Raw genomic sequence first — 25,798 nt, 5'->3', positions numbered from 1 at the left:
TATGGTATAAAGTTACATACATCTACTGGTTTTTTATAAGGAGAAACCATGACAGTTTCCTCTACCACCTCCACCGTAACATCCAAAAAATGTATTTGTGAAGGATGGTGAGTGCAAGTGAAGGTTAAACCATTAGTGTTATTATTAATGTAATTAATAAATTCAGTGACAGAAAAAGAATCCCCTTTCCAAACAAAAAACAGGTCGTCGATATAGCGACCATACAGGACCAGGTTTGCGGCGTAGGCTCCTCCCCAGATGTATGTATTTTCAAAGTCGCCCATATAAATGTTAGCGAAACTGGGCGCAAACCTGGTCCCGATCGCTGTACCGAGGACCTGTAAATAGTGACAGTGATCAAATAAAAAATAATTGTGAGATAAAATAAATGAAATAGCTGACAAAATAAATTCACGCTTCCTCTCTGAGATACCAATATCATCACATAGGCTTTTGGCCACACATTCTATCCAATTGATGTGGGATGTTTGTGTACAGGGCCTGAACATCACATGTGACAAATAGGTAATCTGATTGCCATTTCAGACCCTCCACTAGTTTAATAAACTCAGTGGTATCCCGGATATGGGATCTCAGAGAGGATGCATGAGGTTGCAAATAAAAATCAACATAATAGGACAAATTAGACGTGAGACCCTCAATCCCTGAAATAATTGGTCTACCCGGTGGATTGTGTAATTTGTCCTATTATGTTGTATCTCAGAGAGGAAGCGTGAATTTATTTTGTCAGCTATTTCATCTGGGGAGGAGCCTACGCCGCAAACCTGGTCCTGTATGGTCGCTACATCGACGACCTGTTTTTTGTTTGGAAAGGGGATTCTTTTTCTGTCACTGAATTTATTAATTACATTAATAATAACACTAATGGTTTAACCTTCACTTGCACTCACCATCCTTCACAAATACATTTTTTGGATGTTACGGTGGAGGTGGTAGAGGAAACTGTCATGGTTTCTCCTTATAAAAAACCAGTAGATGTATGTAACTATATACCATATTCCAGTAATCATAATAAGGGTTGGCTTAGGAATGTTCCTAAAAGCCAAGTACATAGGATCAGAAGAAACTGTTCATCTGATATAAAATATCAAGAACAGGTAATGGATCTAGTAGAAACTTTCAAAAATTGCGAATATCCACAAGCAGTACTTGATGAAGCAGTAGAATATGCTACTAAGCTAACTAGAGCAGATACGCTTATGAGTAATAAGGATAGACTTCATGTGGAGATGGAAGTCCAGAGCCATGTCTATAGTAGTGATAGTGTGGACAACACAGTTATTACACAGAACATTGCATCTAGGAATATGAATCAAATTCATGCCAATGGTAAAACTAAGGGTGAAGATAATCTGAAAAGCAACAAATATGGTTTTGTATTTAAATCAAAGTTTAATATAGCTGCGAATAAAATCAGACACATTATTAAGAAAAATTATAGATTATTATTTACGGATCCTGTTCTTAAAGAACATCTTACGACTACACCCTCTATAGTTTTTAAAAAGGCAAATAATTTGAAAAATTTACTAGCTCCTAGTTTTTTTGGAGGGCGTTCAAGAAAACAGTTCTCTAAATGTACACAAAGAACACTCATTGGACCAGAAGTTCAAGGGTTTTTTAAGTGTAATCATATGAAGTGTACCACCTGTTCATTTGTTAAGAACAACACTAAAAGTGTATGTGCAGCGGTATCTAAAGATTTATACCATTGATTCATTTATTAATTGTAGCACACAGTATGTCATTTATTTGCTAATATGTCCGTGCCAACTATATCATGTAGGCAGGACAATACGTCCCTTGAAGACAAGGTTTATGGAACACAGACGGAATATTTTGAATAAATGTACTAATCATAGTGTTCCTCGCCACTTTCTGGAACTACATGGGGGGGATCCAGTGGGACTCCAGCTGGTCGGACTGGAACATGTCCCAGTTACCAGCAGGGGTGGCGATCGCTTCAGAGTTCTATGCAGACAAGAAGCAGCATGGATTCTTAAGCTACAGTCATTAAATCCTCGGGGTCTTAACGAAACTATTTAGATTAGCCTATACCCTATTGGGTGTTTATTTATAATGTACTGGTGGCTAAATCTATGATTGGGACAGTTATATGTCCTAATCACAGCTATATGTCCACTGTTTCTCTCTATCCGTGTTTCCTTCTAGCCGTGTTCTCGACTAAATTGGAGTAGTATCGTTGCCTATATGCATAATGCATCTTCACCTCTATATGATTTTATTATGAATATCCCTAGGAATACCTATTTATTGTTTCTTTTTTTAAAATGGGGATAGTGTCTACACACATTTGTGTGTTATTATATGGTGGGAGTAGAAGAAGTCCTAAATAGTAAAAGTGGATGCTTGTTTGGAATTAAGAATTTTCTCTAAATATATGGTAGTCAAATTAATATTTTTGAGTGTTATATTCCCAGTCTCATGTTCTATTGTCATAGATTTTGTGGTAATTATTATTGATTGAAGATTATAGTTCTGTTGTAATATACATATTTGGATGTTCATATATATGTATCCATATTGATGTATATACATCCATTTGGTTTCAAGTAACAGGTACTGGTGTTTTAACGCTGCTGATTTCTATGTAAAGTGAAAAGACCTCCTTAAATAAAAGCTAATAACAGTGCCTATTAAATACTAGCAATCATGGGGATTATTCTAATTTAATTAATTACAACGGTTTTCACCTGTATAGTGGGTATAAATGGTAGTTACTCCCACATCCTGTTATACCTGCCTTTGGAAGAAGACGCCCTGCTGGCGTTGAAACGCGTTAGGATACAGGTGCTCAGCATTGCTAACTTCACTTGGAGTCTCATCCAGCCTGATTCTGTGCGGGAGATCAGCTTTCTTCATTATTGCTGCTACTACGGTATACCACTGATTACGGACCAGCCGCCGCCTGAGTGTCCATCTACCTTCTATACACACTGGCAATTGCAGGGAGGCTCAATCGGAGCTGCCCGTGGGAGCACAGGTCAGCCGCCTGCTGTTGAGAGCCCATACATTGTGCCACGCAAGGTAACAGCCAGCCGTCTGGATACTGCAGCCGCGTGTCAGCTATACACAGCCGCATTTCATCTAGTCCGGCGGTCACTCTCAGGTACGGCTCCCCACTCCCCGTTTAGGGGCCAGCGGCTGACCGCAGCAACATCGCTCCGGGCTCTCCCCCTTGTCACAGCGGCTAGTGGTTTACCATATTATGCATTTGCTCACAGCATCAACTACGTGAGCTCCAATTTAATGCTACAAGGGTCCGGTCTACTATAGGATCGTTGGATTAACCTCACAGTTATTAATAATCAGGACTGCTCGGTATTCATGTGGACCAAGTGAGACTTTTTAATTTTTTCTTTTAACAGTTATTAATCATTGCTGTTGTTAATATTTTATTTAAAGTGATATCCCTGGGGTCATAAGCTCTGGAATAGTACTAATCTGTACTTCTGTTATAAAATTAGCAGTAGTTATACAGTTATAGAGATGTCATTTTAAGGTTAAAGTGTGTATTGTACTCCCGGGAGAATTGTTGTTATCATAATACATTTTATGCATCAAAATAAATGCTTTTTTATTTGATTATTTAGCGCAACTTGGTAATTTTTTTCTACTTATAGCCATAAACCTACCTGAGCAGTCCATGTTCCTTGTTTTTGCGTATAGGCTGTGTATGTGTACGCAATTGTGATTGAGTTGCGGTCACTCCGGTGGGTTTCTCTTTTCATATCTGGGCGGCAGCTTCATTTGCCAATATCAGAAGTTGCGTTGCCGCGAAAAGTGCACTTGCAGCTGCATTTGCGTACTACTTTGAATCAGGTTGAAAAAAGAATGCAGCTGCGCTATGAAATTGGAAACATGAACAAAAGCTGACGTATGCTGAGATAAATTATAAAAAAGAATTTAATATGACAATAGAAGAAAATTTCATGCAATAAAACATATAGTCTGGACTTAAACCTTATAGGGAAAATAGTGAAATACCCTGTACTGGATATCAGATAAAACAAGCACTTATAATGTGAGCGGTAACAATATGCAACATTTGTATCCAACAAGTAGAAACAGTATCGTATCCTGGATATGAATGAAATGTTAAGATGTAGAGTAATTCATAGGTTTTAGACTGGTAACTGCAGTCCCATTAATGTTTTAATAGAGCTCCGTTATGTAGAAATACTCCAATGTCAGATAAAGTCAAAATTACCTCTCCCGTGGGCTGGTTTCTAACCGAGCGTCCTCGGTTAGATTATCCTGCGTTGCCCACCACGTAGCGGTCACTGGGAGGGACAGTGCAAAGCTTGCATCGGGCGGAGTCCTACACGGAGACGCTGATGGAAGTATGAAGGAGCCGCTATGGAGACTGAGTTGCCAATGCCGCTCGGCGGGCCTCGATATCGGCTGCGGCGTGCAGAGAATAATGAGCCGCTGCAAGGCCAATGTCGGTCTATTATTATAGATGAAAGTGCTTATCATGCAAAATGCTTGTTAGGCAGAGTGTAGAAGTCCAGTAGGTAAAAAATAATTGAGAATTTGAATCAGGCACTGAGTCAGGTTCAGCAAAGCTCATTGAGGGTCAAGATGCTGCCAATAACTTGCCTGAAGAAAGTCACTCACTTTGTCATCTTGGACTCCAGAGAGTATACTGTATTTCTCAAGATGCGGTGTTAACAAAAATTATTGCAGCAGCAGAAAAAAAATTGCTTCACTGCTGTTTAGCAATAGCGTGATACTGGAGCAGCTGAGTGACCACTCTACTCCCGGTAGTAATGTCTGGCAGTGGTAAGAGGAGTGATGCTACTTCGATAAGCAGTTTTATATGTATCTGCAGATGTATAACCCGGCTTTTCCAATCCACACAAGTGCAGTGAAACTGTAGGCCCTGAATCTGTTAATGCATTTTTTTCTGTGGGCACCCTCGTTACTTCCCAACTAACTTAGCATTAGCGATGAGAGGATTACGGCACCAGCAAAGCAACTTTTGCTGGTGATTCTGTGTGAATAGTTTCTCTGTTGGGGCCTATTCCATACTTGCTTACTTTGCTGCCCCCAGCATTGTAGGCACATGGGGGCATGGCCGGTGGCAAGATGGGCTGTACAGGGGCATGGCCAGGAGGCAAGGTGGGCTGTCCGGGGCTGTGGCAAGCAGGGAAGTGGTCAGTCCGGCGGCGTGGCATCAGGATCGTGTCATTGTGGCTCTGCCCCCCCTTCCTCTATACAGTGCCAAGAAAATAGGCACTGTATAGCGGGGGGCTGAGCTACGATGATGTGATTCTGCGTGAATCGCGTCATCTGATCCTCTTGGACCGCCACACTTTTCCTCTGCTGTGGGCGGTCGAGAGGGGGTGCGGAGGGGCTGGCAGGGAAAGCGGGAGACTTTCCAAGGGGCCGGGAGGGCCACCTGATTTTCAGGAGCCTCTCGGCCATTCCGGGAGAGTAGGCTTTTATGGTTATTCACTCAAAATTAGCTTAAAGCTTCTTTTTACTGCATACTACATGAATGGGTATATTCAATTGAAGTCGAAAGCTGCCGTCTGTCGAAAAGACGGCAGTTTTCGACTTTTTTAGGTCAGAAGGGGTTCCGACCTATTCAATATAGCCCCAAAATATTTGACAAGTCGAGGAATTCAACTTGTCGAAAAGCACGTGGATCGGCGGAATAGCTGCCGATCCATGTGCTTGTGTTGAAATGAGATGTGGGATCAGAGATGGGGAGATGGGGAGAGTCGCGGGCAGCCAGATGTGGAGAGCAGCGCCGGAGGATGTATCACAGCCGCTGCTCACAGCAGCGTCCACCCAGCTCCAGCAAGTGGGGACGGGGAGAGGAGGGACGGGTAGAGGCAGAGATGGGGGAGAGCAGTGCTACAGCAGCAGCTATTATAGCCGCTGCTGTAGTGCTGCTCTCCCCCGTCTGCACGCGGCTCTCCCCCGTCTTAGCTCCCGCATCTCAATTTGACTTTTTTTAAAGTCGAATTGAGAATGCATTGAATAGCCCAGGTCGGATCCATTCCGACAAATGAATGTTGGAATGGATCCGACTTCAATTGAATATACCCCTATGTATGTAAATATGTAGGTTACTCTAGATAATAGAACGTCTGTGAAAGTTGTTTTTGGGGATATACTCAGATAAACTGATACAACATTGTTTGCCATCCCTAATGGTGTGTGTGTGTGTATATATATATATATATATATATATATATACACACTGCTCAAAAAAATAAAGGGAACACTTAGACAACACAATGTAACTCCAAGTCAATCACACTTCTGTGAAATCAAACTGTCCACTTAGGAAGCAACACTGATTGACAATCAATTTCACATGCTGTTGTGCAAATGGAATAGACAACAGGTGGAAATTATAGGCAATTAGCAAGACACCCCCAATAAAGGAGTTGTTCTGCAGGTGGTGACCACAGACCACTTCTCAGCTCCTATGCTTTCTGGCTGATGTTTTGGTCACTTTTGAAAGCTGGAGGTGCTTTCACTCTAGTGGTAGCATGAGACTGAGTCTACAACCCACACAAGTGGCTCAGGTAGTGCAGCTCATCCAGGATGGCACATCAATGCGAGCTCTGGCAAGAAGGTTTGCTGTGTCTGTCAGCGTAGTGTCCAGAGCATGGAGGCGCTACCAGGAGACAGGCCAGTACATCAGGAGACGTGGAGGAGGCCGTAGGAGGGCAACAACACAGCAGCAGGACCGCTACCTCCGCCTTTGTGCAAGGAGGAACAGGAGGAGAACTGCCAGAGCCCTGCAAAATTACCTCCAGCAAGCCACAAATGTGCATGTGTCTACTTAAGGGGCCCAACGTCCACAGGTGAGGGTTGTGCTTACAGCCCAACACCGTTGGAAAGGAAGAGGGAAAGGAGTCTAGACATAACATGAAGGTTAAATGATAGGAGGTATGAGGTGAATGGGGATATTGAGGAAAAAAGAGGAGACTGGCCAGATAGTGAGGATTACACTAAGAACAGTCTGAGAATAATGTGAGGGTGAATAGGAAAAGTGAATTGAGTATGTGCATTGTTGAGTGATTTGAGAGATGTTTGTGGATTATTTGATAAATGATTAAAAAAGTGGATAGGAACAATAGATAATTTTTCCCTTTTTAGTGCAGGGCAGTGGAAGTTCTTAAGACAAACCCTGACGGTATGTAATATGGAGTAAGAAGCTTCTGCTACTTGGCCATTTGTCCAGGACACAGTTAGTGTTTTCTTTGGGTCCAGCAGCTCACAGATTGTTGTCCAGTATATCCTTGTAACAATTTTGATTTTGGTCATACTGAGCCATTGTGATTTGCATAGACCCACTAACTTTGCCCCCCCACCCCACCCTGGAGTATGACTGTGCTATGGGTGGTAATATCTTCGGGAAGATGGCGCTGCACATAGAAAGCAGACTCTAGCACTGTGCCAGAGTCTTTGCTCTCTAGTGGCCAGCGTAATCTTTCCAAATATCACTGGGAAGATGGTGTTGGTCGGGGAGGAGGGACCTGCTTCCAGATTAAGTAAAGTAGGAAGCGGGTGCCCTCCCCTGCACCCCACCACTGCCCCCTGTGTGAAAACGGAACTCCCCTTGTGCTGTTATTTTATAATTAAAATATTAGTATTAAAACATTTTTATATTAAAGGGCATAGTCACGCCCACTGTTGTAAGACATGCCCCCACCCCTTTACCAGGGCCTGACATGGCTCTCTACGGCCCTGGTGAGAATGAGATTGTGGCAAATAGTGAATAGAGCTGATCTATAGTCAGTGCCGTAACTAGGCATTTTAGCGCTGTGTGCAAGAAACTACAGTGACGCCCCCCCATGTAAGATAGGGGCAGTGCGCGCCATAGGCGCGCAAAAAATTTATAGGGGCATGGCTTCACGGGGAAGGGGCGTGGCCACAAAATAATAGCAATTCATACTACGGTGCACAGTAGTCTACATTATTCAAATTACGCTGCACAGTAGCGCCACTACACCAGGTAGAGCCCCTTTTATACATTACAGCAGACAGCGTCCCCCTTTTTACACATTACAGCAGACAGTCCCCCTTTTTACACATTGCGGCAGCCAGTCCCCCTTTTTACACATTGCGGCAGCCAGGCCCCCTCTTTACACATTGCGGCAGCCAGTCCCCCTTTTTACACATTGCGGCAGCCAGTCCCCCTTTTTACATATTGCGGCAGCCAGGCCCCCTTTTTACACATTACGGCAGCCAGGCCCCCTTTTTACACATTGCGGCAGCCAGTCCCCCTTTTTACACATTGCGGCAGCCAGGCCCCCTTTTTACACATTGCGGCAGCCAGGCCCCCTTTTTACACATTGCGGCAGCCAGGCCCTCTTTTTATACATTGCGGCAGCCAGGACCCCTTTTTACACATTGCGGCAGCCAGGCCCCCTTTTTACACATTGCGGCAGACGGTGTCACCCTGAGAGAGAGAGAGAGGGAGGGATATACTTACCTTCTCCCCGCTGACAGGCTCCTCGTGCTGGCATCTCCCTCTCGGTGCAGGCAGTGAGGTGAGGAGGAGGAGGGAGGGGGACTGGAGCCGCAGCAGCGCTATTTGATTGTTAGTAAGCGCCGCTGCAGCATCCCCCTCTCCTTCCGTATTGGTTGCCTGGCGCTGCTGTGGATACTGGGATGAAGGAACCGCATCCCAGCATCCATAGCAGCGCCGGGCAGCCAATACAGAAGGAGAGGGGGATGCTGCAGCGGCGCTTACTACCAATCAAATAGCGCTGCTGCGGCTCCCTGCTCCCCCTCCCTCCTCCTCCTTGAACTCTGCCCGGCGCTGGTCTCTTCTCCCTCCAGCGCGGCGCACGGTGCACACAGCAGCCAGAGGCGGCATGTATGAGTCAATTTGACTCATTACATGCCGCTGGCCGTTGCGCCCTCAGGGCAACTGCGCTGTGTGCCAAGCCCACTTGGCACACACGTAGTTACGGCCCTGTCTATCGTGTAACTGTCTCTAAATGCCATCTCCATAACACCAATGCATACCTTTACGTCAGACTGAGCAGACAACACTTCAAAAGTCTTACGTGATGTCCAGTCCCTAATAGTACATGCAGTAGATATTTAAGATTTGATATGGACCGTTTTTGGTGGTAGTGTATTACTTGCCGGCCGGCTGTTTTCATGAAGCCTTAGTTATTTAAAAGTATGAATGTAGATGCTTCCAGCTTAATGCAGGAAATACTGTAGCAGGAAAGGGAATAGACAGATATAAACCACTGCAAATGACTCTTTAGCACAAGCTTTTATTATGTCAGCATTCAACTCTTTGTGAGGTCTAGTTCACAAGGGCATCTGTGCTATGTTGCATTTTAACATATTATGCACAAGTTAAATGTACACAACAGAATAGGACTATTTGGTCTGCATTATGAATGCACCCACAGAACACACACATGATCACCTTGAAGGAAAGTACAACCCTCCCTTCCCCTCATGTCTGGTTAATTCTAAATCTCTCTGCACATGTTACATTTGTCCCACCTGCAGTGCAGCATGGTTTTGACAAATTGCTTATTTTTGGGGGGGGGGGGGGTTTGCTAACAAACCTGAATAACCACCAAACTCTGCAGTTCTAGCACAGTCAAAACATTTAGCAAACACTTCCTGGGACATAGATGTGCTAGTAAAAAACGCCCAATCTCCTTGTCTACAGATCTGCCCCACCTGCAGTGCAATATGGTTTTGCCCATTTTCTAACTTTTTTGGTTTGCTAACAAACCTGAATAACCATTACTGGACTTGCTCATGTAACCTTCATCAACATGAGCAAGTCCAGTAATTAACTTTGCCAATATTTCACCAATCTATTGATTTATGTTAATGTCACAACTGATATCCACCACTCTTCCCAACCTGACAGCAAGTAGTGATATCTGCTTAGTTTCACCAATGATTACGGTCTTGTCTTGGAAATAATGAAGCCACTAGTTAAAGACCAATATAGATTCAGGTTATAAACATGTTAACTTGACATACAGTATATATCGCTCACTGGGCCTAATTCTGAGTTGATCGCAGCAGCAATTTTGTTAGCAGTTGGGCAAAACCATGTGCACTGCAGGGGAGGTAGACATAACATGTGCAGAGAGAGTTAGATTTGGGTGGGGTGTATTCAAATTGAAATCTAAATTGCAGTATAAAAATAAAGCAGTCAGTATTTACCCTGCACAGAAACAATATAACCCACCCAAATCAAACTCTCTCTGCACATGTTATATCTGCCTCCCCTGCAGTGCACACGGTTTTGCCCAATTGCTAACAAAGGGGGTAATTCGAAGTTGATCGCAGCAGGAAATTTTTTAGCAGTTGGGCAAAACCATGTGCACTGCAGGGGGGGCAGATATAACATGTGCAGAGAGAGTTAGATTTGGGTGGGTTATTTTGTTTCTGTGCAGGGTAAATACTGGCTGCTTTATTTTTACACTGCAAATTAGATTGCAGATTGAACTCACCACACCCAAATCTAACTCTCTCTGCACATGTTATATCTGCCTCCCCTGCAGTGCACATGGTTTTGCCCAGTTGCTAAAAAATGTCCTGCTGCGATCAACTCAGAATTACCCCCTATGTGCACTGCAGGTGTGGCAGATGTAACATTTGCAGAGAGAGTTAGATTTGGGTGGGTTATTTTGTTTCTGTGCTGGGTAAATACTGGCTGCTTTATTTTACACTGCAATTTAGATTTCAGTTTGAACACACTCCACCCAAATCTAACTCTCTCTGCATATGTTATATCTGCCCCTTCCCCCCTGCAGTGCTCATGGTTTTGCCCAACTGGTAACAAATTTGCTGCTGCGATCAACTCTGAATTAGGCCCCTGGTGCGCTGAGAAGGACTGTTTTAGGCGACTCTCGGCCACAGTAGATAAAGTCACATCTGTATATTGGAGCGTGATATTCTAAAACGTGTCAAAATAGGGTCAGCACTGGAGTGAGAAAAGCTCTAACAGCAACAGGGTTTAATGAGAAAAAGGGGCAGAAAAGGTGCATTTACAGGATTGTTCTCTTATTTCAAGGACATAGGGGTAGATGTATTAACCTGGAGAAGGCATAAGGAAGTGATGAACCAGCGATAAAGCAATGTTAAGTGCAAGATGATAATGCACCAGCCAATCAGCTCCTAACTGTTAATTTACGTATGGGAGCTGATTGGCTGGTGTGTTTATCACCTTGCATTTATCACTGGTTTATCACTTCCTTATGCCTTCTCTAGGTTAATACATCTGCCCCATAGACTGCTATAGGGACTGCTGTGGCTATATAGAAAGGGGAACCGGAGCAAATATCTCTTTTATAGGCTGCATTTGCCACTTAATAGGATACTGATTTATGCAAAAATGGCTTGATACACCTGCCCCTTTAGCATACAGCTAGTGCCCCAACTGTACATTGGGGATGTAGGTAATATACCGGCACTCAGGATCCCAACAGTCAGAATGCCAACAGCAGCACCCAGACCGTCAGAATACAAATGGATCCCAATGATAAGTACTGGATTTAGGGTTATGGTTAGGGTTAGGCTACAGGGAAATGATTTGAGTTTGTCGGTGGAAGGGGTGGGTTAGGGTTACGATTAGGGTTAAAATACCAAAATCCATTAAGATTTTGAACGGCTGGATGCTGTCTGCATTCTGACCGTCAGGAATCTGTGTGCTGGGATATAGATACCAGCCCCTACATTGTTGTTCCGCACATTTTTAATTATTTTCCTTGCTGCAAAGCACAATTGTACCACTTTCATCTAATGCTAAACCAGAACCATTATGTTTTAAAGAGGGTTCCAAAGTGCTTAGATCAACAGGTAGAAGCACTTAGACATGCATTGTGGACACATGAACTTCAAAGCTCATAACTGCCCTTTATTTTGTAATCAATTGCAGTAGTAAGGTCATGGTAATAAAAGACAAGATTCACATACCGTAGGTGTATCAGATATGGGTGCGGAAGTCTAAATTCAGTCTCCTTGTCTGTCTAGAAATTATTGTTGTTATTATTATTATTAATAAAAATGTGTTTTTCTTTATTTATGATACAACAAAGCATCCAGAGTGTTTTACAGGAAATTACAATAAATACTGAACTGGGCGTTGTTTTACACCATATTATGCCACAAACAGTAATGCCCCTTTCACCATATTAAGCCCCACACAGTAATGCCCCTGCACCTTATACCCCACACAGTAATGCCCCTTGTTATGCCCCACACAGTAATGCCCCTTTCACCATATTAAGCCCCACACAGTAATACCCCTTGCACCTTATACCCCACACAGTCTTGCCCCTTGTTATGCGCCACACAGTAATGCCCCTTGCACAGCGTCGGACTGGCCCACAGGGGTACATGGAAAACCACCGGTAGGCCCCACTGCCTGAGGGGCCATTCCTTCCTCTAGGGATCAGGTTCCAGACTATACACTTGTATTATACATGGTAGATATGTTGCATTATACTGCACTAAACTATTGTGTATTTCAAGCCTATGTGGAGGCTGGCCACACCCCTTTTGTAGGCTGGTCACAAACCTAAGTATAGGCCCCTATAACTGCATTCCCCCGGTGGGCCCTTCATGCCTCAGTCCGACACTACCTTTGCACCATGCATCACTTAGTAATAATGCCCCTTAAAATTGTAATTGGCACTGTACTTGCTCATTGACAGTCATTGTTTCATGATGGTGCCCCTGTATGAATATACCACAGACCGCATGATGTTTCCGCTGCCATTGCCGCTGCCACATTCCTGGCAGTTGTGCCGCCTTCTTCCAGGCTCCATCAATTAAATGTCCCTCCCACAATGGCCACCGTCCTCTTTAACATCCTTCAAAACTGTCCTCTCTCAGACGGCGGCTGGGAGAGATGTTTTTACAGTATTCTATGCGGCCTGCCACAATGGCCGCATGCCATTCACCATGTTTAATGGCACGGCTGTCCCTAGAAATAGCACTACAGGAAGCTCTTGCTTCTTCAGGTAGACCCCAAACCCTAAAAACTGTGGATGGATCTCCCACATTCTGACCCACTTCCTAGTAGATTGGGAGGATTGGGTGAGTGTTACCATGAATTGTGCATCCTCAGTGGCCATTTGAGGAGAGGAGTTCAAAAAATGTAGGCGAATAAGTACAAAAGTAAAAAGGATTGTTCAAAACTATAGTACATGAGAAGGAAATAAATATCACAGTGAGGTTTCTATACAGTATATCTAATAATGCTTAAAACGAGGTAGGGCTGTTTCGGTGGTCTTCCCATAGTCGGTCCCCTTTCACAAAATATAAGCTGTGTGTGTTTCTGTGGTAAAGACTTTAGGAACAGATGTACTAAGCCTTGAAAAGTGATAAAGTGCCAACCAACCAGCTCCCAACTGCCGTGTCATAGGCCCAGTTTGAAAAAATGACAGGAGCTGGTTGGTTGGTAGTTTATCACTCTCTACTTTATCACTTTTCAAGGCTTAGTACATCTTGCTCTTAGACTGTACGATCAACAAATAAAGGTTAATAATAATAATGATAATAATTATGTGTACAGAGATTTGTTCAATGTAAATGGAGGAAATAGAAATACTACTTTATATAAACGGTTTTATGTAACTCATCCATATTGAGCAGAGTGGGCAGCAGTTTTTATATACTCTTTAATCATGGGTTAATGACTAAATCTGTTGTTACATTTTTTTTTTGCCGTAGGATTATGATGATGGCTACGGAACAGCATATGATGAACAAAGTTATGATTCTTACGATAACAACTATAATTCACAAGTACAGAGGTAAGACGTGCTGGACTGGCACATTTTGTTCCTGTTGACGGTGCAGTTTTAAGTATGGATGTATTTGTTTTCAATAACTGTTTCTTTGCTAGCATACAGGATCATTAGCATAATGAGAACATATTCCAACCTGCTTTCCGAGCAGTTCCCCATATAGCTTCTGGAGCTCTTGGGACATTTCTTAGCAATTGAACTGTGACATTTATTGGAGCAAGAAAAAAAAACTGTTGAGCGTAAAGAAAACACATTCTCACCTTACTATTCTAGTGCTACACTGTTACATCATTCTTATTAGCTGTGGCTCATGCTGGCTTCAAGAAAAAATGATCACAGAACATATTCTGGTTCACTATACATACGTGTGATTAGCGGATAGATTTGAGATTGACGTTAGAAACATTATTATGTTTACAGGAAGATTGAGATTTTTTTGAGAAATTGAGATTTTTATGGATTAGTTCGTAGACGATGTTGGCAATATGACAGTATTTGTGACAACAGTCTACATTGCCCTTAAATTTCCCGTTATTTGTCCCTATATAATGCATTTTAGTTTGCAGTCTCATCGAGGTGCACGTTAAAAATGCGAGAATTGAGGTTACTGTACAGATGTGTCCACGTACATCTTGCCACAAAACGCCACGCAGCGGAGGATGCCTCCCATGAGTAAGCTGACAGGTCATGTCCAACCCCGTTAGGATCAGGTTTCTTTTTTGCAGAAAATGGGTCTTATTCACTTCACTATGCAAATAGGACGCACAAGCAGACTCCACTGATTAAAATGATATGCGGCAGTCCTATATTCACTGTGTGTCTGCAGCTGTAGCTGCATACGGACTGGTACATTACAGTGTTTTCTATTGTACCATTTTGTATACAGATATGGTCGCAGTTGCACACAGAATGGTTCCGGTATGAATGGTCGACCATGTTATGGTCGACAGTCATTAGGTCGACCACTATTGGTCGACATTGACATGGTCGACATGGACACATGGTCGACACATGAAAATGGTCGACACATGAAAGGTCAACATGAAAAGGTCGACATTAGTTTTTTTACTTTTTTTGGTGTCGTTTTTTGCGTAAAGTGACTGGGAACCCCAATTAGTGCACCGCACCCCCTGCATGGTGCCTTCGCTCTGCTACCGCTTCGCTCTGCACACTTTACCGTTCCAATCGTAGTCCATGTGGATCGTAAAGTATGGAAAAGTTCCCCAAAAGAAAAAAAAGTTAAAAAACTCATGTCGACCTTTTCATGTGTCGACCTTTCATGTGTCGACCATTTTCATGTGTCGGCCATGTGTCCATGTCGACCATGTCAATGTCGACCAATAGTGGTCAACCTAATGACTGTCGACCATAACATGGTCGACCATGTGAACGGATACCACACAGAATATAGGCATTGAGTGTATCATTTTAATCAGCATTAGCTGCTTGTGCGTCCTATTCGCATCATTTTGCAAATAAGACACAGTTTAATTTAAAAAGTTGCACGTAAAGACGCTCGGCGCTACCAAGTCACGGCATGGCGTGACTAGAGGAGCTGTTTATCATGCAGGGGGGCTAGATGTAAGAGGACACATTTGTATGTATGGGTTTTGTGCAGACGGCACATTGCCCATGCATCGCTCATGAATGAAATGACCGCATTGAATGAGGTCAAGATTTTTAGAGCAAGGCTGAGATTTTCAATAGATGGAAAATATATTAATAATACAGTAGATTAACTTTCTGGAAACGTATGTGACCTAACTAGGATTTCCATACAAGATGTAATGCAAAACTATGCCCATTAAGGGTCAAAGTGAAATGTAATGAACAGTGATTTGTCAAAATAGCAGAATATTTGGTGATGTTTTTGTGATGTTTAAAGCTGCAATTTTTTTATAAAAAAAAAGCAAAACCAGGTTGGTTTTACCTTTTGTTTAAAAAACAAAAATGTTACTGTTTATTATGGTTCTCCCCTCAGTCTCTCCAAATTGAGCCCCTACGACAGTTCTCAAAGAACATTAACATTCCACATTAAAGAATAGCACGGGGGTCACTATTGCTGACTACAGTCATTGTTATTAGTGGGTTTGCACCTGCCCTGCCCACCCATAAATAATAAGGTTTCCCTAAATGTATTTGGGACTGGTTGACAGTCTCCATGTGTTCTCGATTATTCCAACATCACCTTTCTGTACTATTCCTATATAAGAACATCCGCCCCTATCCATCTGCACCATGTGTATGTAAATGGCAAGATTGTGCATTGATGAACTGCATGTGATTAATGGGAGAAAAAACTCCCCATAGATTATGGTATCTCTCAAAACATAATCTTTAAAAAAAATTTATGACTTATTTATTAGTAAAGGATATAGGCCCTCATTCCGAGTTGATCGCACGCTAGCTGCTTTTAGCAGCAGTGCAAATGCTAAGCCCCCGCCCTCTGGGAGTGTAACTTAGCTTAGCAGAAGTGCAAACGAAAGATTAGCAGAATTGCTCAAAAATCTTTTCCTGCAGTGTCTGAGTAGCTCCAGACCTACTCCTAGATTGCGGTCACTGCAGACTGTTTAGTTCCTGGTTTGACATCAAAAACACGCCCTGCGTTCGGCCAGCCACTCCCCCGTTTCTCCAGCCACTCCTGCGTTTTAGCCTGACACGCCTGCGTTTTTTAGCACATTCCCGGAAAACGGTCAGTTTCTGCCCAGAAACACCCACTTCCTGTCAATCACTCACCGATCAGCAGAGCGAATGAAAAACGTCGCTCACCCCTGTGTAAAATTGCTTAGTTTTGTGTGAAATTACTTGGCACGTGCGCCCTGCGGCCCATATGCATGCGCAGAATAGCCGATTTTTAGCCTGATCGCTATGCTGCGAAAAACGGTAGCGAGCGATCAACTCGGAATGACCCCCTTAATTCAGAGGTTCTCAATTGTTGTCCTCAAGGCAACCCAACAGACCAGGTTTAGGTATATCTATGGCTCAGCACAGGTGGTTAAATCAAATTGACTAAGGTGCTACTGTAATTAAGTCACCTGTGGCCAAGTATGGATATACTTAAAATCTGGACAGTTGGGGTGCCTTGAGGACTGCATTTGAGGATCTCTGATATAATTAATAAGTACACATATTTATGAGGGATGTAGTTTAAAATGCCACAGGACGGGATCCCAGCGGTTCTAATACCGACACCGGAATCCCAAACGGTGGCATAAGCCAACATCAAAATCCCAATGGTGCTCGCGATCCTGTCATCAAAATACCGGACCCTGGAATCCTGAATGATCATTTAGGGGGGCACGCTTGTGTCCTGCCATTGGGGGAGGAAGGTTAGGTTTAGGCATTATAAGGAGGGTTAGGGTGTAGGAATGATAAGAGGATGGTTAGGTAGCGGGACGGGGGGATAGGGTTAGGCACTTACTAGGGGATTTTAGGGTTAGGCACCAAGTGGGGAGGGTTAGGTTTAGGCATCAGGAAAGGGAGGGTTGGGGATAGGCACTACCGGGGAGTGTTAGGGTTAGACACCACCTGGGAGGGTTACGGTTAGGTACTACTGGGGAGGGTTAGGGCTATGCTTTCACAAGGGAGGGTTAGGGTAGGGAGCAAACGAGGGTTAGGGTACTTTCTGGTGGGCTGTCAGTATTCTGATGGTCCATTGGTATATCATACCAAAAACATTTAGGAATATTGGCATAAGATCTGTTTTTCTAGTTGTGGAAAATTGAGTAATGATTGTGTATTTTATAGTCTTGTTTTTCCTATCTCTAAATAAAGACATGTTTATCTCCACATTCTACCAATAGAAAGTACCCAGTAGCATTTAAAAAAATGAAAAAAGCACTCATTAGGTACAGTAGACTGCATACAGTAAAGTGGTGAAACAATGTAGACTGTGGTCATATGGGTGATTCACTTCAGGTTTGGCATCTCTGTTATGTGAGTGATGTTTCACTGTATCTGCGATGTGAATAAGGTGCAACATTTCCAGAAAAACACCTCTTGTGCCTCGCGCTGTATGGCATATTGAGACAAATTGTATCAGGACAAATCTGTACTTGTCTATTTCAGAAAATTACTAGCACCTACAGGTGTGTCCTCACACATCCTTGCTGTAAAAGGCAGCATGGCATTCTCGCAGTGCGTCTGCATCATGGTAACACGCACCGATGCTTTTCCTTTGTTCTGCTATTATTCGCTGGTGCATGCGTACGCACACACCAGCAAATGCCACCATAGAAAACTACTTGAAACTACGGGCAGCGGGAACATACCATTCCACTGCCTGTACTTGTAGTATGCCGCTGGCTCCTCCTCGCCATACAGGTCAGTGGGAGCATCTTACTTGGAATTAATCCTCAGTCAAGCATTTACAAAATTTATTAGAGCAGGACTTTCAGTGCAACTCAATTAGTATCTCACACTGTATGACAAGGGGACTATCGCACTATAGGTGTGCAATTAATATATTTGTGTTTATGTAATTTTATGCTATTTTTACCTATACAGTTTTTTTTATATTAAACCCATTGACTTGTATTTACGGCTCTCGTGTTATCCACTAATTTGTTATTTAACACTTTATCTTGATCCCACGGGCGCTGCTGTTTTTCCATTATTTTAATTTCTAATTCAATTAATGTTTACACAGAACCTTATATAACAGCGAATGAGGGACCAAAAGCACATTTATCTCTAAACCTTAAACTGGCGCTTTGTAGTCAGTGGGAGCATCTTACTTCCACTGCCTGCAATTGCAAGCCAGTCCCCTGCATACACCTGCACCCATTTGGGTAAATGTATTACCCGTCATTATGGGGGAGAAGAGGTATCAGTACACGTTATATGTGCTATACCGCTTCTCCCCCATGTATGAAGGCAACGGTGCAGGCAAAGTGACAAGGGCGCTATGTGGGCCGATAAGCGTGGGCAATGTATGATGACCATTCCGACACCTGCAGCTGTCGATTTCGTAATACCCATTCACCACAGAAGGGACAGAGCTGTCCCTGGCTGTGGCGGGTGCTGACTCCGGAGTGTGCAGGGGATCTTGCGTGAATAGCAAAATCCCGTGCAGGCGCACTGGAGCCGGCCAGGACAGGGAGACACAGTGCTTCAGCACTGAGCTGAAGCACTGTGTGCTCAGGATACATCGCCAGAGCGGGGAGCTTTCACTAACCCGCTTCGGCAGACAAGATGTTAGTACATCTTGTCAATGGCCCTCATTCCGAGTTGTTCGCTCGCTAGCCGCTTTTCGCAGCAATGCACACGCTAAGCCGCCGCCCTCTGGGAGTGAATCTTAGCTTAGCTGAATTGCGAACGATGTATTCGCAATATTGCGAAATGATTTTACTTTGCAGTTTCTGAGTAGCTCGAGACTTACTCTTCCAGTGCGGTCAGTTCAGTGCTTGTCGTTCCTGGTTTGACGTCACAAACACACCCAGCGTTCGCCCAGACACTCCCCCGTTTCTCCAGCCACTCCCGCGTTTTTCCCAGAAACGGCAGCATTTTTTCACACACACCCATAAAACGGCCAGTTTCCGCCCAGAAACACCCACTTCCTGTCAATTACACAACGATCACCAGAACGAAGAAAAAACCTCGTAATGCCGTGAGTAAAATACCTAACTTCTTAGCAAATTTACTTGGCGCAGTCGCAGTGCGAACATTGCGTATGCGCAGTTTGCGGAAAATCGCTGCGATGCGATGAAAAATGAGCGAACAACTCGGAATGAGGGCCAATGTCCCTTCCTGCTTCATCTCGGTAATGAGGTGAAGCAGGAAATGATATAGTGGCATGATCCGTGCCGCTATAATACATTTACCCCATTGTCACTTATGGATCTCGTATAGCTATCACTTCTATCTCTCTCTATGCATATATATTTTATATTAAAGCACAGTTTATTTCTAGTGATCCTTCCATGCCATGTATTTGTGTTTTACATGTGTGCTGTATATTTCAGAATGCCTTTGGGCTGTATGAAATGAATGTCTCGCTATCTAATAGTCCCCAATCACAGCTGAGTCATATGACAGTTCTGTACTCTGCACTTGGTGTCTTTCCCACAGTGTCATATTGCACTTTATTACAAGTAAAATGATTAAGGCACCAACATTCCTTTATTAGCCCCTTACACTACAACTGTAGCAGAGGTGTATCTAGGGGACCAGGCACCCCTGGCAAAGTAAGGGATTGGCACCTTTCTCATATTTGAAATAGGGAAGGTGCATGTGCAAAAAAGGGGCATGATCTTGTGGGAAAGGGGCATGACCACACTATAGTACTCCCAATTCAAATTATGTTACACAGTAGTACCCCTTATACACAGTATGTCACACACTAGTGCCCCATACACATCATGCCCACACAGAAATCCTAGTCACACTGTGGAGAAATCAGCAGTGCCTGGCTCGGCCAATGAGGGGCACTGCCCACCGGTGCCACCCGCAGTCAAGGGGTGTAATCAAATATTAATGGCAGTTAAAAGGTATCTATGCGCACTACCTAGTAGTGGTGATGTAGTGATATATTAAGAATAGCATTCTAGTAGTTTATTTGGAGTTTCTTCACTGTGTTGCCGAACACCGGTGCCATCTCTTGGCTGCTGTACGATCCACCAGCCCAGGCACAGCCACTACTAAGTGATTCTATTCCCTGGCCAAGGGTGGCACCACCAGGCAGCGCCCCCTCCTTGGCAGTGCACCTGGTGAGTGCCATCCTGGTAGATAACCACCTGTCCCCAGCACATAGCTGTAGTCCCCACCCCATCCCAGCACATAGCCGTAGTCTCCATCCTGCTCCCAGCACATAGCCGTAGTTTCCATCCTGCTCCCAGCACATAGCTGTAGTCCCCACCCCCTCTCAGCACATAGAAGTAGTCTTCATCCCGCTCCCAACACATAGCCATAGTCTCCATCCCCCTCCCAGCACATAGCCATGGTCCCCCCCTCCCTGCACATTGCCATGGTCTCCCCCTCCTTGTGCATAGCCATGGTCTCCTCCTCCCTGCACACAGCCATGGTCTCCCTGCATATAGTCCTCTCCCCTCCCAGCACAGAGTCCCCCCCTGCATATAGTCCTCTCCCATCCCAGCACAGAGTCCCCCCCTGCATATAGTCCTCTCCCCTCCCAGCACAGTCTCCCTCCTCCCTGCATATAGTCCTCTCCCCTCCCAGCACAGAGTCCCCCCCTGCATATAGTCCTCTCCCCTCCCAGCACAGTCTCCCTCCTCCCTGCATATTGTCCTCTCCCCTCACAGCACAGTCTCCCTCCTCCCTGCATATAGTCCTCTCCCCTCACAGCACAGAGTCTCTCCCTTTTGCATATAGTCCTCTCCCCTCCCAGCACACAGCCCCCCTGCATATAGTCCTCTCCCCTCCCAGTACATAGTCTTCCCCCCTGCATATAGTCCTCTCCTCTCCCAGTACATAGTCTTCCCCCTCCCTGCATATAGTCCCCTCCCAGTACATAGTCTCCCCCCTCCGAGTATATTGTCTCCCCCCTCCCTGCATATAGTCCTCCCCCCTCAAAGCACATATCAATTAATATGTTGCAGTACCTAGTGTGATGAGCTGGGCATCGCCTTGAATGGAGGATTGCACATCAGGCAGGAGCACCACACTTTGGCACCGCACCTCACTACATGAAGAAAGTGAAAGTAAACTACAGCTCCCAGCAACCCTTGCTGCCAGGAGCTCCCGACAGCCAGGGTTGCTGGGAACTGTAGTTTACGTTCACGTCCTTCACTAGTGCATTGCTGTGCCAAACACCGGCACCTGTTCCTGCCTACTGTGAGATCCTCCAGCCCAGACGATGCCACTACTAAGTGATTCCACCCATTGGCCGAGGGTGGCACTGCCGGGTGGCGCCCCCTTCTTGGCTGTCTCCCATGGCGAGTGCCATCCTGGCCAGTGGGTAGATATGCCCCTGAACTGTAGCTAAATGCACAATTCCACTATCTCTGTATCCGCTGGGTTCCCCATTTCTTATTTAGCTGGGACTAAGCACTTTAACATCTGTATCTGTAACAGTGAGCACTTTAACATCTGATCTGACATCTATATTTTAGGCAGGACATTATCCGCAGAGTATTCCGTACGGTCACTTCTGATTGATTTATGTCCTGTTTTATCCAAGCCTTATGGAGCTCAGCAGAAGTGTTTGTCTACTTAACATTTTATGTTCTCCAGAAGATTTATCTTGGATATTTAGAAAAATTGCTATCCAAATATGAAACCCACTAGAGATCTGCATAGATCATTTGGATTTGGCATTGCCATCTGCTTAATAGCAGTAAAATGTCTACAGAGATACTTATAATCGTCCATTCTTTGCCCAGACAGATGCTGTCGCTTTAACATGTCAAGGCAAGAGTCCTGTCAGAAGCAGGATATAGGTTATGCTACAAGGTTGTAAGAATAAAATGTGTCCGTAACAAGATCGCTCGTTGCATTAACCATTTGGATATTGTACCAGTTTTTAGCCTGTATGTAGATGGTGTGAGATTATAATACAGTCTCCTCAAGTTTATCCAGCGTAGATCAAATTCTAATAGCTTACAATAGATTTTCCTTGCATTGCCCACTTACGTGGTTGTAATTACATAAATGAGCCAAATCCAATTAAATACTTTGTATACAAGCTTTACCGGTCCTTTGAGAAATTGTGCGGCACTGCTAGGAAAGTATTTTTATTTTTTAACCTAAACATTTTACACGTGTAAAAAAAATGTTAATTGTTTTTACTTGTTTACCAATTATCTTCCATCTTTATTTTGCCCTTTTACATTCGATTTATTGCAATCTGTTATTCGGTCTGCTAATGCAGGTAGAAAACCGCTCACTAGTTTATACTTGTTATTTCTAAGAGATACTTTTTGTTTCTCTTAAATTCTTCACCCTTATAGAACTTAGCAGCTGGACCTCTTCAATCTGCATGGAAAATATTCATATTATTTCATTTATAAGATTTTATATAAAATACAGTTCAGTAAATCGTCTTGTGCTTTACGGTCATCCCAACTGCTTTGTAAGGCAACACAATGTATGCAGATACAGACTTTAATTGGCAAGTGAAGATAAAGTAAGTGGTCCAGATATATAGTTCAGCATGTACTGGATAGATCTGTTTAATAAGCATATAGTACTTTTGATCAGTTAGATACTTCACGACCCACTATGACCCACTTGAAAGGGCAGCTACAGTAATCTAGAAATTAAAATCATTTGCTACCTATTTAACTGTGAAACGCTTTCTAATGAAGAGTTTCACAAGAAGTGATTGAACGTCTTTTGATCTGAATATCAGATAAAAGGTTGGTTGACATTAAAGATTTCCGAATCTACTGGATTTTGCTGGCTTTAATCAATTTAATTATTTTTGGGGGAATTAGTGCCATCCACTTGAAAATATAGGGGTGGATTCAATTGAGGGTGAATATGTCCGCCCAGCTGAATATGCGCAGCAGCCATTGCGCTTTATGGCAGTGGGATCTCATCAAAAGGGTTCACTACCCCATAGGGTGGCGGGTACTTTTGAGTGAATTGGGGTACGAATCAACCAGGCAAATGGTGCAAGAAGGGCTGCATTTTGCACACTTTTCCCTCACTTGAATCCCCACCATAGTGTTTGCATACATCACCCCTACCATCAATTTTCTCAGATTTTTCCAAACTCTGCTATTACAGTCCAGGTTTTTCATTATAGACATGCGTGAGCACAAGTGACTTAATTTGTACCGCTGTCATTTGATTTAACCATCTGGACTCAAGCTTGGACAGCCTTAAAACCTGAACTCTAAAGGTGGAGTTTGCAAAACTATGAATTAACAAAACAATAGACCAGGGGTAGGGAACATGCTGCCCACGGGCCAGATGCGGCCCGTGAACTGATCCTGCCTGGTGCGCTGTCCCTCACCAGTGCGCAATGACAAGTGGCCCGACTGGCTGAGCATCTTGTCATTGAGCTGCAGCAGCTCCAAGATGCGGCACCGCTGAGGAAAGACCGGTCACATCACAGGGGCTGCTGACCCTTTCCGACGTCAGGCACTGGGCGGTGCGGGGGCAGAGCCAAAGCAGAGGCAGAGTGTAGATCTGTGCAGTGGGCAGCGGATCATCTGGGCAGCTGGAGACCTGGCTGTCTCCTGCTCCCTGCCTAACCACCTCGGCTGGCTCCACCGCCTGCAGTTGGAGCATCATGGAGGAACAGCGGCAGCATCCCCCACACCCTCTCTCCTCCAGGGAGAAGGAAGCATACCTTTGCCTCCCAGTCACATTTCCGGCCCCACACCCAAAATACTGGTGGCACGGCTCCATGGGCTGCACAGCACTTGTTGAGTGACCAGCCTGGATCCCCCTGGCCTGTACCTGGGTCCCACATTTGACGCCCTGCAGCTCAGTGGATTTGTGCAGAGAGAGGTGAGCACCATGGGAGCCCTGTACCCACCCACAGTGTGTGACCCACTGTACCAAATACCTCTGTGTGTGTGTGTCACCCCCCTACTACCCCCCTCACCCCTGGTGTGTGTCCCAGTACCCTCCTACCCCTGTGTGTGTGTGTTACACACCTTCTACCACCCCCTTCCCCCAGTGTTTGATAGAACCTGCCTAGCAAGGGGGGACAAGGGTGCTAGCTCTGCCCAGTATTGGGGGAAGGGGAGCTGCCAACTGTGCCCAGGGAGGTAGGGAGAATAGCTTGTAACTGTGCTCAGGGAGAGAGGGGATATTTTGCGTGCGGCCCCGAATATTCGCTGGAATGTGTTAAGTGGCCCCCCAGCTGAAATAATTGCCCACCCCTGCAATAGACCCTGCACATTTCTGGTTGTCAGCGGGAAGAAGACATTGCTCTAAGTTCCCCAGTAAAGTGTAGGGGATGCAGTTAATATACCAGCTGTAGGGATCCTGGCGTTCAGGAGGCTGATGCCGGAATCCCGACAAATGCAGGATATACCCATTTGATTAGTGGGTCCATGCCACCAACCGAGTGGAAATATAACCATCTATACCCCAATATTCTTCTGCTGTTAAAGGTTTATCTCTATCTATGGCCACCAACCCCTAGTAGTACGCTGATTACTCACTCCCTACTTGCATATAAGCTGTATTGTGTATTGAGAATTGTGGTTCTCTTTGTTACCTGTACTGGATTTTTTATTTTTTACTGTAATGTTATGTTCTGTCTCCCTGTACTGTTCTATTGTATGCCCTTTGTGCGGCGCTGCAAAACACTTGTGGTGCCTTATACATAAAATCTCCTATATATTAGCCCTGTGACTCTGTGCCTGCATTTCTAACGCTGGGTGGAGTCACAGACCTGGGCGGACTTAGCAGCTCCTGGCCTGTCCCAGTGTCAGCACACCACTAGCAGAAAGGAGCACCAGCCAGAGATTGCACCCACCATTCCCAGTGCACAGACGGCCCACACTGCCAGGTAAGATTTGGCCACCCAGGCAGGCGCACCCCACACAACCCCTCCCCTCATCTGCACACACCTTCCACACCACGGCGGGACATACAGCCGCAACCGAGGCTGCCGTTAACCCTCCCTACCATCCGTCAGATTAGCATGGGCACCAAGCCAGGCGCACCCCACACCACCCCTCCCCTCAGCTGCACACACCTTCCCCACCACGGGCGAACATACAGCCGCAACCGAGGACGCCGCTAACCCTCCCTATCATCCGTCAGATTAAAGCCGCCCCCTGGACACACACTCACGGCAAAACGCCGTCCACGCACCGCCCGCACAGACCGCTCCCCCCCTCCCCACTACCGCAGCACAAACTATGTCAAGCAGCTGGCCGAGAGTCTACCGCCAGCCTCCCTCACTACAACGCCCGCTCCCTTTGCACTTCCACACGCCCATCACCCGCAACTGTCTGGGTGCGGACGACAGGGCTCTCCCCACTCCCGGATCCCCCAGCGCAAATTTCAACCAACCCCCTCCCCTCCCACCACCATCCACCCGCACCCCCACCCAGCCACCA

General features: G+C 44.9%; 1 protein-coding gene across 4 annotated transcripts in view; it reads left to right on the top strand.

Annotated features, from left to right (window-relative positions):
- The window catches only part of KHDRBS3 (KH RNA binding domain containing, signal transduction associated 3), a 187,061-nt gene that overhangs the window by 128,271 nt on the left and 32,992 nt on the right, over positions 1-25,798 (top strand). For all 4 annotated transcript variants that reach the window (XR_010177569.1, XM_063921231.1, XM_063921233.1 and 1 more), the window contains one exon: positions 13,738-13,820. Coding sequence is in view for 3 of the 4 variants with exons in the window: in XM_063921231.1 (XP_063777301.1) it covers positions 13,738-13,820 (83 nt within the window). In the remaining variant the exon portion in view is untranslated. The remainder of the gene's footprint in view (positions 1-13,737; positions 13,821-25,798) is intronic.

The sequence above is a fragment of the Pseudophryne corroboree genome, chromosome 5, assembly GCF_028390025.1.
Source record: "Pseudophryne corroboree isolate aPseCor3 chromosome 5, aPseCor3.hap2, whole genome shotgun sequence".
Lineage (NCBI taxonomy): Eukaryota > Metazoa > Chordata > Amphibia > Anura > Myobatrachidae > Pseudophryne > Pseudophryne corroboree.
The sequence above is the reverse complement of the archived record's forward strand: the minus strand, read 5'-3'. Positions and strand labels throughout refer to the sequence as shown.